We start from the raw sequence: 15,142 nt of genomic DNA, 5'->3' as shown, positions 1-15,142 counted from the left end.
GATGAAGCGAGAGAACAAGAAGTGAGACACGCAACAGAGTCAGACTCAGGGATTGAGAGTCAAAGGAAGGATACAAGTGTGCATCACCACCACCCCTTGGAGAAAGAAGAGTTATGGACCCTTCACACCCCACAAAGTCTCCTCAGTCTACAGTCAGAGCAGAAGGATGACCAGCAGTGGCTCCAGAGTCACTCACCCATAGAAGAGCAGCAACAGCACCAGCGCCGGAAAGTTGTCGCGAGACACGTAGGCCTCCTGTTGGAAGCAGACGAAGATGAGAATGACCAGCACTGCAGGGACCAGGTAGTTGCACTAGAACCAGAGAAGGTGAGAGGTAAGCGCGCTTCCAGTGCATAAGAGTAATCGTGGCTCCCTTAATACTTACAATATTTTACTAGCTTCAGATAGTGTGCCATGATTCAGGGGAAACAGATATGGGTTGCAAAAAGCCTCAAAGTGCAAGAACTAATTCTACACACAAGGGGGGCAAACAGACTGCAGATCTGTATTCAGAACATAGTTTAGGTGCCGGAGGGATCGTAAAACCTAACTCAGCGTGGACTGCGCCAGGCTCACGATATGCAGGAAATTAGTCTGAAAGAAAACTGAAGAAGGAAAAATGTGGGCTCAAAAAATAACTACTGGCGGTGGTACATCCATGAAAAATACGCACTGCACCGCTCAAAATCTTTCCGGAAGCCAACACAATATAGACTCATGCCCAGTCTACAAAGCCCCCCATTTCTGCACTTCTCCAGGTCACCCTGGTCTGCTTGCTTTACAAGCCTAGGACGCCATGTTCTCCTCACTCTCAAATGTCCTTTACCTTTCTCTGCTTATCCTTCCTGGTTTCGCCCTCCTGACCCTGCCTTGTTCAACACTCGCTAGATGAATACTTTTTTTGTCTATGTAAACATCTTGTATATATAATGACATTTCTCTGTACACTGCTGTAATAATACCCTTTGGTAAAAGGCGCTGTGAAAAAAAAACCATTAAAAAAATGCTTGAGCCAGAAATATGATGACCGCTGCTGCATTTTGTGAACAGAAAAATAGTCATTTAGCTTGATGACTATTACTACATCGGATGTTACTTGCAGAATGTAAGTTTCTGTAGTCTGAGTTTCAGAAGGTTCCTTCGCGCTGTATTCAAGAGCCAACAGTTCTCGTTCCAGGACAGAAGAATGAAGTTCACTTCCAGACAACATGTGAGCCAAGTGGACACTGCACGCTCAATGCCATCCTTTGTTGTCCATGGAGGGGGGCGGCCGCCACTGCTCTCTAAGAGGCGTCTGCTCCTACTGAGGACCTCTTTGTAGGATCAGGGTGAGGAGGGAGGGGGCCATGAGGAGGGAGGGGGGCTGTGACTATCTCCTGAGAGCTTTACATACCAAATCAAGTTAAGAGTCCAACTGAATACCTTAATTCATGTTTGCTATCACTAAACAATCGTGAGAATCTTTTAACATATTGTTGATAGATTTCACATACTCAAGACAACTTTGAGTTTTTCTAGCATTTGTGGGAGAGGACTAGTCTAAGGTTGCTGACATGTTCTTAGGATCCACCGACGAACTGAATGAACTCAACCTAAATGCTATATGGTCAATGTGTTTATTTTTCAACCTCACATTATTCCTTGAGGTTCTTAGAGAATATGATCTAATTAAGTAAGTACAAATTGGATCAAAATATCTGTAAACATAAAATTCATAGAGTACTGGAAACCCTGAATGGCAGCAAATGGGATTAAAAATGGGGTGCAGAAATATGTTTCTCCTGGAATCAGTCCCAAAGGAAGAAAAAGGAAAAGGTATGAAACAACTCTCCTTTGAATTGAAGGTGGTTTCAGATTGTTGAAGATGGAAACAAGGCGAGGCACACAAATAACTAAAGCTGTCATGGGGATGAGCTGTACATTTACACAGTGTTAAGTAGGCAGGGGCTTATTAGAAGTTTAAATGCCATTTTTACTTTCCTGCTCTGCTTTGCACACGACACGCTCTTGTGCTATTGTTTAGAGAAAGCTGGTTATTTTGCTTCACATGAGAATAACTTGTTTTGCTGCATTTCTAAACTTCTTAGTTTGTTTAGTCTGTACAATGAGTGCCGAGACCGTCAAGGTTATCTTAGACACTGTAGCTGTTGTTCTAACTGATCAGCGCACGTTCTAGCCATAACACATATGCAGCTGTGGCCACCTCTGATATTGGCGCGTTTAATAATGCACTGCGTAGGCATGATCACACACACTTGAAAAACATTCATATGCTGAGAGCTTGTGCAGAATTTGATGTGTTCCACTTCTGCTAATACCAGAGGTATGGGGCCGCCTATGTAATCCTGAGAGACCTTCTGTAGTTATAAAATAACCCACTAGCAAGGGAGGGTGAAATATAGGTATATTTTAAACCTGTTTCCATTTAGCATTATAACATGCTTTCTCCCTTTGTATTTTATGGAATAGTAACTATGCTGAGAATCTTATTTCTATTTATTTATTTATTTATTTTTAGAGTTTTATATAGCGCGAACTTGAACCGATTAGGTTATCAGAGCGCTTTACATAGCACCAGTTCCAGTTACATGTTATCATAGTATTTTACATAGCATCAGTTACAAATACATAAAGAGCACATTACTTTTTGTTCTTATGAATAGGGTATCTCTTCACACGAGGGAAGGTATACACCTGGCTTTGCTCCGACAGTCACACAGGCAACTAGTCGTTAAAGCTATATCTCTAAACACAGGGAAGGGATACACTAGGGTAGTTCTAGTGAATAGGGTATCTCTTCACACGAGGGAAGGTATACACCTGGCTGTACTCCGACAGTCACACAGGCAACTAGTCAAAGTATTTTACATAGAATCAGTTACAAATACATAGAGAACACATTACTTTTGTTCTAATGAATAGGGTATCTCTTCACACGAGGGAAGGTATACACCTGGCTATACTCCGACAGTCACACAGGCAACTAGTCGTTAAAGCTATATCTCTAAACACAGGGAGGGGATACACTTGGATACAATCTACAAATCACATAGGATCCTAGTCATTAGAGTTATCTTCAATCTACACAGGAGGGATATGACTGGGAATATTCAAAGGGTCACATAGGAGTGGTAGAGAATATAAAGGTCCACTGCACACACTAGTGATAAGAGTCAACTAAATACACAAAGGAAGGGATATGACTGGTTAAACTCTAATAGACGCATAGGGGTGGTGTATGGTGCAGGGACTTCAGCGAATACCAAAGCTTAGCATTGTTACAATAGGTCAAAGATGCAATCACAGCATAGAGGAATGGTGGGTGGGATGCTAGAGTCCAGCGAGAACTGTCCGAAGAGCAGCAGCAAAGTGTCATTCAGGGTAGCACGCAGGTCGAGCAGCTCCGGAGGGAAGGTGGGAACCCAGGGGGGAGATGAAGAAGGAAGTCCAGGAGAGAAGGTGGAAGCCCAGGTGGGGGACGAAGTTGGAAGCTAGCCGCAGGTGCGTCGCTATCCTGGAGAGCATGTGGTCATCCCGCTCGGTGGGCGCGAGAGTGCGCAGGGTGGTGGAGGTGTTGGTGCGGTCACGCGTTGGCCATAGGGCACTGCCCAGGCATGTTAAGAGCAGTGGTGGCCATCCTCGCTCTGCGGTCACTGGCGGCCGCCATCCAGGGACCAGGCGAGTTGCAAGGAGGGTGGTGCGAGGGGGAGCCGTTGCAGCACTATGTTAGCGGGAGGCTCCGCTAGGGATCAGCGAGCAGCCAGTGATCCTACCTCCCGGGTTGTTGTCGTCGGGTGGCAGAGCAGCGTCCGGCAGATCGCAGATGCAGGCGAGGGTCACCGCCAGGGATCCCTGAAGAGGGCTCACCCCCACAGGCAAGAGATACAGAGAGAGCCTGCGGGGTCGCCCCTGGGAGAGGCAGCAAGCGCTGGGGCCAGGTGGTCAAGCAAAGGCGCCGATCGATCGTTAGCTGGGAGTCACACCGGGCCGCCATTTGTATGTATGTATGTATGTATAGGCATTTATATAGCGCACTACTTACCCGTAGGGTCCCAAGGCGCTTCGACCGCTGCGAAACCCTTCCTGGCTTCCCTGAGAGATGGTCCCTTAATGGGTATCTCCAGGGTGAGACCAGGCATCCCCGGCGGTCTGGTGGGGCCGTTAGTGAAGATGAGGCAAGCTAATGCCCAGAGTTGCCGAGTGTGAACGCTGATCAGAGTGGGCACCGAGGCGAGAGAATTATCGAGTCCGCTGACCCTGGTCCAGAAACCTGCCGCGCCGGGAATCGAACCCTGGTCCCGGGCCGTCCTCTGCTCTCGGGTCTGCCGCCTCTAACCAGTGAGCCACACTACTTCACTGAAGGTCAGGCAGGCGGGGGAAGGCAGATTCTAGCCGGGGCCATCCCCGGTGTCTTGCCGCTACCGAGGCCCCCGGAGACTATCCTCAAATAGATGCAGCCCCTGCGTTCCTCCTATTTCGCCCATCAGCGTACCTCCCATAGAGAGTTGAGGTCATCGGCGCTCTCATCAGGGCTCCGGCCGCCATTTTGCCCGCGGCCGTCCTCTCCTCGCGTCTCCTCCCAGATCCAGCTGCAGCGGCGCCAGGGGCGATCGGAGCAGCCCCGCGGGTGCCCTGCACCTTCCGCTTCCTATGGGTGCCGAGAACAGCCCCCGGGCCACTGGGGAACCGCCAAACCCAGCTCCCGAGCAGCGCCGGAGCCGGGAGCCTGACAACTTGCATAGCAAGTAAAGCTTGCTGAATAATATGTTTGCTTGTATTAGCTGAGGTGCTGCGCCTGAGAACACGGCGTTAGAAATAAATATTTCAAACTTGCTTGTGTCTCCTTTTACTCCAGGTTTTGGACTGGTATGAGAGTATAACGAAAGACTGTTCTTGTTTTCCACATTGCCTGAGGTAACCTAAGTTGCATGTTATGGGTTGTCTAATCATTGGTATTTTTGCTATAGGACGAAGAGCCAATGTGACACTGATGCTAGTCTGGTAGGGGATATTGGACCTTAGTGAATTAGGGTGTGCCAAAACTCACCTTATAGGTGAGTTTTGGCACACCCTAATTCACTAAGGTCCTAAGTCTCTGTGCACAGTTCTGTGTCTGAGCAGAATCCCTGCAACAAAGCAGAGTAGGGTGGAACTAGGCTGACCATATCTAGGAAATGAGTCTAACAGAAAACTGGAGAAAGAAAAAGGTGGGGACAAAAGAAATTGCTTATGGGGCAATAGACGTCATGAAAAATAAACTTCATATGCGTTCTGATACATCCATTAACAGTACAGTCTTCCTTATATATGGCAAAAATGAAGTGATGTCATAGGAAAGAGTCAGTGGAATCCATCTTGGATTGGTAAGACTTAAAATACGATCAGGGAACAGCCACCATCTTTGGTAGGGAAAAAATAAAAGGACTGGACACAACCACAGTTACTAGAGGAAGAAGAATATATAGTCGAATCAACAGCTAAGAAGATTTCTTCCTTAGGCTGCCTGGTCCTGTGCATTCTCTTACAGCAATTGCTTTGTGCAAACAACAAAACAAAGGAGAACTGTCAACTCAGCAGTTAGCGCTGAACCAAGACAAGACTGCCCTTGTGATTCTCGATGTCTCCTGAGTGCAAGGGCGCCTTCCCGGTTGTGAAGGTAGTCAGAGGTGAGGCACAAAACCGAGTTCTGCAGGACCCAGTGTCAGTGGGCATGCGCTCACAGCGGGCAGAGCTCACTCCACCCCATTACCAAGAAATAAGTATGATCATTTTTACTACATGTGTCACCGTTGATATCCTATTTGTTGTGCGGAGGGGGGATCCCCCGTTTGGAACTACAGATCCTATAAGAATCTACTGCTAACAATTCTTTAAAACATTCACTGACCGGGCTCTAGCTCGGAGCACAGGAGAGTTACCCGCTCACCTCTTGCTACTGGCTGTTGGGCGTATTATTTCACCTCGTATGGATTGCTTGCATTGCAATTCCTGGAGCATTATGTTACATCCCAAAATTACATTGAATCATCACATATGAAAATTTATATATGCATTACATACAAAAATGAATATGCTACTTACCAGTATGCATCTGTTCTTGGCATGTAGGGCTGCTAACATTCATATCTTAGCATTAGATCGCCGCCTAGTGTTGGGCTCGGATGATTGCACATTGTTGTCCTGGAAGAGTCTTCGAAGTATCCTGAGATAGGTGGCTCCTCCCCTGGACTACAGTGCGCATGGGCATCGGCTCCATCCCCAGATTGTTTTTCGCCATTGTGGCAGGAGATGGAGTGAAAGTGTAAAGGATGTCCATGCTAATGAATAAATACAATAGTATATCTGCAGCTGCGACAGGCACCGGGGAGGAGGGCGGGCGATATGAATGTTAGCAGCCCTACATGCCAAGAACAGATGCATACTGGTAAGTAGCATATTCAGTTCGAGGCATGTGGGCTGCTAAATTCATATCTTAGCATAGAATACATAGCAGTCCCTCCATCAGCGGCGGTTGCCCGTGCCAGCTGCAGAAACCTGAAAAAGTGTCTTGAGAACAGCCTGTCCTACAGCGGCTTGCTGCTTGGAATGCACATCAACACAGTAGTGTTTTGTGAAGGTATGTGGTGTGACCCACGTGGCTGCTCTGCAAATATCCTCTAAAGGAATGTTCCCTAGGAAAGCCATGGATGCCCCCAGTTTGCGTGTGGAGTGCGCTCTGGGGGGTATTGTTAAAGTGCGCTTGGCTTTCTGATAACATATCTGGATGCACTTAACAATCCACCTGGCTATCCCTGCTTTAGAAATTGGGTTGCCTTTGTGTTGTGGTGCGAAGGCAACAAAGAGTTGTTTTGTCTTTCTAAAGGGTTGTGTTCTGTCTATGTAGTACATCAACGCCCTCCGTACATCTAAGGTATGGAGCATTCTTTCCGCCACCGTTTGCGGGTTTTGAAAGAATGCTGGCAAGTCAATAGTTTGATTAAGATGAAACTGTGACACCACCTTAGGAAGGAATTTAGGGTTAGTGCGTAGCACCACCCTATTTGGGTGAATTTGAATGAACGGCTCTTGTATGGTGAGCGCTTGCAGCTCACTGACACGCCTCAGAGACGTAATAGCTATCAGAAAGGCCACTTTCCACGTAAGGAATTGGAGCTCACACGAGTGCAGTGGCTCAAATGGTGGCCCCATCAGTCTGGTGAGAACGACGTTGAGGTTCCACACCGGAGCTGGTGGAGTTCTTGGGGGAATGACTCTCTTCAGACCTTCAAGGAAGGCTTTAATGGCGGGCACCCTGAAGACAGAGAGGTGCTGCCTGTTCTGAAGATAAGCCGCTATGGCTGAGAGATGTATCCTAATGGAAGTGTACGCCAGGTTGCACTTGTAGAGATGTAACAGATAACAGATGATGTTGGGAATAGATGCATCTAGCGGGTTGATGTCATTGGACGTACAGTAGATGACAAAACGCTTCCACTTAGCAGCATAGCATGCTCTAGTAGTAGGTTTCCTCGCCTCCTTGATGATACTCATGCATTCTGGAGGTAGGTTAAGGTATCCAAACTCTAGGACTTCAGGAGCCAGATCGCCAGGTTGAGCTGTCGTGGATCTGGATGCTGAATGTTTCCATGGTTCTGCGTCAAAAGACTGGGTGTGAGGCGCAGTCTTTGATGCGGCACCACCGAGAGTTCGAGGAACGTGGTGTACCAAGCTTGGCGCGCCCACGTTGGAGCGACCAGGACGAGAGTCATGGAGTGCTGCCTTAGCTTTCTTGCGACCAGCGGTATTAGAGGGGCTGGCGGAAAAGCGTATGCAAATTTGCCTGACCAGTTCATCCATATCGCATTCCCCTGCGACTGTGGGTGAGGGAACCTGGCGGCAAAGAGTCGGCATTTTGCGTTCTCCTTTGTTGCGAACAGGTCTATCTCCGGATGACCCCACTTTTGGAAGAACGGGTGGAGAACAGAAGGGTGTATCTCCCACTCGTGCATCTGATGACTGTATCTGCTGAGCAGATCCGCCATCTGATTGTCCTTGCCCGGGAGGTGTTCTGCCATGAGGAAGATGTTCCTCTGAATGGCCCACTTCCACATGCTCTGAGCCAGATGAGACAGCTGTGGCGAGTGGGTGCCTCCCTGCTTTTGAATGTAGTACATCGCGGTCATGTTGTCCGTCCGGACTAGCACGACCTTGTTGCTCAGATGTACAATGAAGGACTTGAGCGCCATGAAGATTGCCATCAGTTCCAGATAGTTGATGTGCATCTTCTGTTGCTGCGTCGTCCATAGTCCCTGCACTGTGTAAGTGAGCACATGAGCTCCCCATCCCTGGAGAGATGCGTCCGTTGTCAGGATAATCTGCGGCACAGGCTCTTGGAACAGTCGGCCCTTGCAAAGGTTGTGTGGAGTCCACCAATGCAGAGAGTCGTATGCCCGACTGGTAACCAACACTAGGTCTGTCAATTGCCCACGAGCCTGTGTCCACTGATTCGCTAAGCACTCCTGGAGCGGGCGCATATGCAACCGTGCGTGAGGGACTATGAAGATGCAGGAGGCCATCATGCCTATCAACTGCATGAACACTCTCGCTGGCAGGGAGTGTTGTGGTCTGAATCGTTGGATCAGCGACTGAATGCTGTCGATTCTGACTTGGTTTGGCTGAGCCATGGCTGTCAGGGTGTTGATCGTAGCACCCAGGAACTGCCGGACATGTGCCGGCTGGAGATGCGATTTTGGGTAGTTCAGGGAGAAACCCAGATCGTGAAGCAGGCGAATTGTAGTCGACATGTCTGCGGCGCACTGTTGCTCCGACTTGGCTTGTACGAGCCAGTCGTCTAGGTAGGGGTAGACATGGATATTCTGCCTCCTGAGGTGCGCCGCCACTGTCGCTAGACACTTGGTGAACACCCTCGGGGCTGTTGTGACTCCGAAGGGTAGGACTTTGAACTGGTAGTGCCTGCCTTGAATAGTGAACCTGAGATATTTCCTGTGTGACGGGTGTAGTGGAATATGGAAATAAGCATCCCTGAGATCTAAGGTTGCTAAGAAGTCTCCCTGGTTTAGCAAGGGAAGAATCTGCTGCAGTGTAAGCATGTGGAAATGTTCCGATAGTATGTACAGGTTGAGGGGACGTAGATCGAGAATGGGCCTGAGAGAACCGTCCTTCTTTGGAATAAGGAAGTACAGGGAATATACCCCTGTGCCTTCCTCCCCCACCGGCACGAGCTCGATTGCGCCTTTTTGCAGCATCGCCACTACTTCCTGCTGCAATAAGTGCAAGTGCTCTGCGGACATAGGCCTTTGCCTTGGTGGGATGTTGGGTGGAGTGGACTTCAACTCTAGGCAATAACCATACTGAACTAATTGTCGCACCCACCTGTCTGTGGTGATGTTTCTCCAGACGGGCAGGAACTGCTGCAGTCTCCCCCCGACAGGTGTTAGGTGGTCGGGGGGCAGTGACAGAGAGTCACTGTTTGCTCGGAGTAGAGGTGCGGGAGCTGTTGTTTCCTCTGCCGCGACCTCTGTTGCTGTTGTTCCTATAGCCTCCCTTGGTCTGCTTAGTGAACGAGGCTTGCGCCCCACCTTTGGAGAACTGGGATTGTTGACCCATCTGTCCTCTGGTGACTCCACGTGCACCTGAGCGACGAAAAGTGCCGCCACGAAACTGTTGGGACTGCAGAGCCCCCATAGATTTAGCAGTTTCCGTGTCCTTCTTTATCTTCTCTAAGGTGGTGTCAACATCCGGACCAAACAGACTATCAGGATTGACCGGCTGATTAAGAATTGTCGTCTGAATATCCTGCTTGAACCCTGAGATGCGGAGCCAGGCTTGTCTTCTCAGCATAACGCTAGTGTTGATAGCCCTAGCAGCTGTGTCCGCAGCGTCAAGTGCACACTTGATGGCTGCGTTTGATATTAGCTTCCCTTCCTCAATAAGCATCTTGGTGCCTTCTTGGAACTGTGGGGGCAGGTGTTGTATAATTTGTTCTAGGGTGTCGTAGTGCGCCCTATCATAACGCGCCAGGAGCGCCTGTGTATTTGCGATGCGCCAAAAGTTTGCCGCCTGTGCAGCCACTCTTTTGCCTCCTGCCTCAAGCACTTTGGACTCCTTGTCCGGGGGAGGAGCTTCACCCGTTGTCTGGGAGTTGGCACGTTTCCTGGCATTGGCAACCACAAGAGAGTCCAGTGGCAACTGTCCCCGGATGTAGACGGGGTCCGCAGGAGCAGGCCTGTACTTCTTTTCAATGCGAGGGTTGACCACTCTAGCCCTCGTAGGCTCCTTAAAAATGTCTCCAGCATGTTTGAGAACACCTTTCAGCATAGGAAGTGTTTTTACTGTCCTCTCAGATATGGCAAAGGTGTCAAAAAGGAAGTCTTCCTCAACCGGGTCGGCATGCATGTCCACATCATGATTGGCCGCCGCCCGTTCAATTAGTGCATGAAATCCTGCTGAGTCCTCAGTCGGGGATGCACGTGCATTAAAGGTCTGCGGGTCTTGGCCCGCCCCCTGGGTGTTTTGGTCACCAGAGTCGTCGTATGAATCAGGTTGTACATCAGGGTCATCGATGGGGAAATTGTACTGTTCATCCTCATCATCATCCTCACCCACAGAGTGTTCTGGGGAGGGAGTAGGGCTCCGTCTTGGAGGAGGCTGAATCGGCTCCGTGAGGCCTACGGCGTCAAGGGGCACCCTCTTCTTCTTCAACGGGATGACGTAGGGGTCCACCGGCTCCGAAGTGATCTTCCGTTTATAGAGGGTCAGCTTGCCGGTGGCAGCATCGATGAAATGCTCTGAATCGTCCACCGATTCGAGTACACGACGTGGAAGAGGGTCTGGCAGGGAGGAAACCTGCTTCGGAGTCGATTTCGTCGAAAACGCTTTCGGCGCCTCCTTAGGTGGCAAGAGAAAAAGGAGTTTCCCCGAAGGCTTAGCCGGAGCGTCCTTTTGCGGCTGCGGTGATGGCATCGGAGCCGATGGAGCAAGGGCCTTCTCCCTGATTCTCTGCAGTGACTCCGCAATAGGGGACGGTACACTGCCAGTTGGTTTTGTCGCCGACAAGGATGCTTTGAGCGGCCCCTCGGATCCGACGCCCTCGCGGGCCTTGTGCGGTTTGGGCGCGGAAACCTTCTTCGGGTCCTCCGAATCTTGAGGCCGGGGCGCCGACTTCTTGGGCGTAGCCTCTTTGGAGCCGACCTTGGCGGGCTTGGACGGCGCCGGAGCCGTTGATCCGAGCCGACTATCTTTCTTGGGGGCCCCTTCATCGGGCGTCGGCTTCGATTTCAGAGCGTCGGAATCGACCGACTTCCTCGGCTTCTGCGGACCGGAGGTCGACGGAGCCGACGGGGTGACGGGCACCGACTTCTTCACAGGCACGGCAGCCATCTTAGGAACACTCGAGTCCTTTGGTTTCAGTTTCGATTTCGGGTCGGCCATTTTAGGTGTTGACGACCCCGACGGTTTCAGTTTCGGTTTCGAAACATCGTGCCCAGCAAGTGAGTCCGAAGCCGGGCCTGAAGGCGGGGCTGTGGCTTGCGGCAACGGGTCCAGGGTAAGGCCGACAGGCGATCCCGTGTCCCGGTCGTCCTCGAAACTTTCGGGGCAGAGCTCGTCCGCAGAGCTGTCCGCCGCGGCCCCATAAATTTCATCGTCGTCTCCTACCTCTTCGGCGTACTCGAGGACCGGACCCGCGACTCCGTCGTCGTCACCCGGATCCGCCTCGACCTCCGACTGTGAGGGGGAGATTTGTAGAAGGTGACCCTGGACCTCTTCTTCCGGGTCGCCGAAGATGTTCTCCGGATCCGGGGCCGCTTGCCTAGCTTCCAAGCGCACCGCGCGCCGAAGCTTGAGAGTTTTCTTGGAGCGGAACTGTGCACAGGCCTTGCACTTGCCGTCGTCGTGGTCCGGTGAAAGGCACTTGTTACACACAGGGTGTAGATCGATGTGTGGGTACTTAGACCCACAGAGCGGGCAGTACTTGAACGGGCTCCGCTCCATGTCCGTAAAGGCTTGCTGTCGTGTCGCGATGAGAAGGCCTCAAAGTTTAGAAAGCGAAGAAAACTCCGCTTATTCCGGCTTCAAGAGACGGAAGACTCGAGACCGAGCGCAGACAATACCGACGCAAGAAAATCGAGGCCTTTTGGCCGGTAAAAGATAGTTTTACTTGGTTCCGACAGTAAGACGTCGAAACCACATCCGAACCCAATGGCGGAAAAAAACAATCTGGGGATGGAGCCGATGCCCATGCGCACTGTAGTCCAGGGGAGGAGCCACCTATCTCAGGATACTTCGAAGACTCTTCCAGGACAACAATGTGCAATCATCCGAGCCCAACACTAGGCGGCGATCTAATGCTAAGATATGAATTTAGCAGCCCACATGCCTCGAACTTATTGTGCCTGTTTTCTTTCTGATTGCAGTCAGCTTTTCAAAGATTAATCAGACATCAAAATGAAAGCCAGGTGTATTGGCTTTGCCAATGCTTGTTAGAGTAAATGGCAGAGTGCACTTATCAAATCATAACACACACTAGGGTGGTTTTACCAAGTGTATCATAGATGACTTACCATGTCCCAGGAGAAGTTTCCCAGCCAGTACACAAGGGGTTTCATCCCACTGACAAACTGAAGGTGCTTAGCTTTGCTGACACGCTCCTCTATCAGAAACAGCACGAAGCTTGCCGGCACAAAGGACAGTGCAAACATGACACATATGGAAATCAGGACATCCACTGATGTGGTCATCCTAGGAGCCAAGGAGGGAAAACATCTCAGCAAACAGTGGAGGTTGCACAGAATTAAATATTTCAGACAGAATGGGATTCAGAATGGTTGCAGAGGCCCGGAGCGTGTGTGGTGGAAAGGGCGGACGAGAGGTTGAATGGGACGACACTGAAGATGCAGGAGTGGAGCCAGATTTTAGTGTGTCTGCATAGAGGCAGGGGTGTGAAACGTCTGGCACTGCTTAGTGCATGTGCCTTCTACACACAAGCACAGAGTGTGCAACAGGCAGCATACATCCATGGAGGCACATACACACAGAGCATTCCTTAGGCTACACACTGAACATTCACCGATCTATACACATGTAAAGTGCATGCGTCTGCCTCCTCAAATAATGTGCCTGCCTTCATGTATTCCATGCTGCAGACTGCAAGCAGTGTGCTTATGTGCACAGGCTGCCAACAGATGTATGATTTCAATTGCATGCAGGCACATACCAATCATCAGTCTTCACACAGGATGCTTGGAATTACCCACATATTAGTCAGAAAAAGAGCAAGTTTCGTTGCTGGGACAAAAGTCCTCTCTGTATGGATTAAAAAAGCTGTGCTGTTCTGCCCCGTGACGTTTTCCTGGCCTGCCCTTTGCTGTTGTTCCAGTTAACAAAACAATCTGCAAGTAACCCAGAGATGCTCTACATGTTTACTGTGATGTTCATCAGTAGTCACACTGGTCCATAAAGTGACGAATGTGCCAGTTTCAATGACTAAAGCAGTGACAGAAAAACTGAAAAGATGACAAATGAGTTATCTTCAGTTGGTATGGTAAAGAACCCACGTGGGGGGAGAAGGATGTGCGTTAAGTTAAGACAAAGCAGTGGGAAGGCTCCAGCATACGCCCCGGTGCTTTCTGGACTTTACTTCAGTTTATCAACATTTCTGATTGCCTCTTTATTCTTGGGAACCATCCACTTTCCTACCTATGGATGGTTCATTGCATTTTCTAAGGACATTACTTGGTCTGGTGACCATCATAGTAATATTTTAGCTTGTGATGTATGAACTGTTTGATGTACTCTGCTGGGTGCTGTTTTTCCAGAGTGATGTATTGTTAGGGAGATACATGTAAAAGAACAATGCGCAATTAAGAAAAGTAGTGTATGTTCTATATACCAAGGGATTCACATTAAAGCAGCAAGAAAACTGTTAAATTATGTGAGCAGATATTCAATACTGTGGATTTGAGAATGAAGGTTGAGGTTGAAATATAGTTTAATGTACAAAACAGAGAAAGCACTCGCACCTATGATTGAGGATTAATAATTGTACTCTCTAGGATTGGCTAAGTGCTACATGAAATACTGGGGGCCTATGAAGATATCTGTTCACAAATATCGAAACAGTTAATAGTTAGATTGGGCCAGGGTGGTAAAAATCACTGCCTTTGGTTTGACTCCAACTGCTCCAAAACTCATAGAGCCCTATTGGCAGCCCTAAACTATAAGCCTTGAAATAGGGAGGCTACCACTATCTTAAGGAGAGAGTATAAGCGGGCCATTAGAGAGCGCAAAGATGGAATCAAGCAAGCCGCATGGGAGAAGTTACTCTCAGTGGATGTCCTGCGGGACAGTAGTCAATTTTGGTTAGTGATAAATCAGCCCCTGTTTTCCGGTCAGGACAATACGCTCATGGACTGTGTCATCCCTGATGACAGGTGGCTCGCCCATTTTAAATCTGTGTATGGGGATTCATCTGCGGTCCCATGTGCCCCCCAATTGACAATCTCAGAGTATGCCCCGTTAGTTTTTACTCACGAGGAGGTTGAGAGAGCTATCCTAGAAACCTCCAAAAACAAAGCACCGGGGCCAGATGGAGTGCCCGCAGATTTTTACCGTCACTCCCCAAAGCTGTGGGCAGGAGTGTTATCTAAAGTCTTCACTGCTGCCAATTGTAACGTAATCCCGATTTCTTGGGCCACCTCAATTATAGTACCAATCTTCAAAAAAGGTCAGAGGGAGGACCCAGGGTGTTATAGACCCATATCCCTTTTAGATTCTGCTATCAAAATATTGGGAAGAGTCCTTTTGGTGAAACTAAGGGATAGCATGGAAAGTTGTAGGGGTATATCTAACATCCAGTACGGGTTCAGGGAGAAGAGAGGTACGGTCGAGCAGTGTTCAAATTTGCATCTCTTGATTGCGAAATACACTGTAGCCAAGGAGGGGTCGTTATTTTTGGCCTTCATGGACCTCTCCTTGGCCTTCAACCTAGTGAATAGAACTAAACTGTGGGCAATCCTCCTGAAGATTGGTATAGATGGGTCCTTGGTAAACTTTAAGGCATCACTTCATCAGGAGCTGTTCGCCAAGGTCAGAGTCACCAAGGAGGGTAGATGCACGACCCCCTTTACATCTATGCGAGGGGTGC

General features: G+C 49.3%; 1 protein-coding gene across 1 annotated transcript in view; it reads right to left on the bottom strand.

Annotated features, from left to right (window-relative positions):
* The window catches only part of ABCA7 (ATP binding cassette subfamily A member 7), a 198,065-nt gene that overhangs the window by 35,529 nt on the left and 147,394 nt on the right, over positions 1-15,142 (bottom strand). Inside the window, exons 37-38 of the mRNA XM_078670677.1 lie at positions 12,561-12,738; positions 197-312 (exon numbers count right to left, since the gene is read on the bottom strand). Of these exons, the coding sequence (XP_078526803.1) occupies positions 197-312; positions 12,561-12,738 (294 nt within the window). The remainder of the gene's footprint in view (positions 1-196; positions 313-12,560; positions 12,739-15,142) is intronic.

This window comes from Lissotriton helveticus, chromosome 12, assembly GCF_964261635.1.
Source record: "Lissotriton helveticus chromosome 12, aLisHel1.1, whole genome shotgun sequence".
NCBI classification, from domain to species: Eukaryota; Metazoa; Chordata; class Amphibia; order Caudata; family Salamandridae; genus Lissotriton; species Lissotriton helveticus.
Note: the sequence above shows the minus strand (reverse complement) of the source record. Positions and strands in the feature narration are given on the sequence as shown.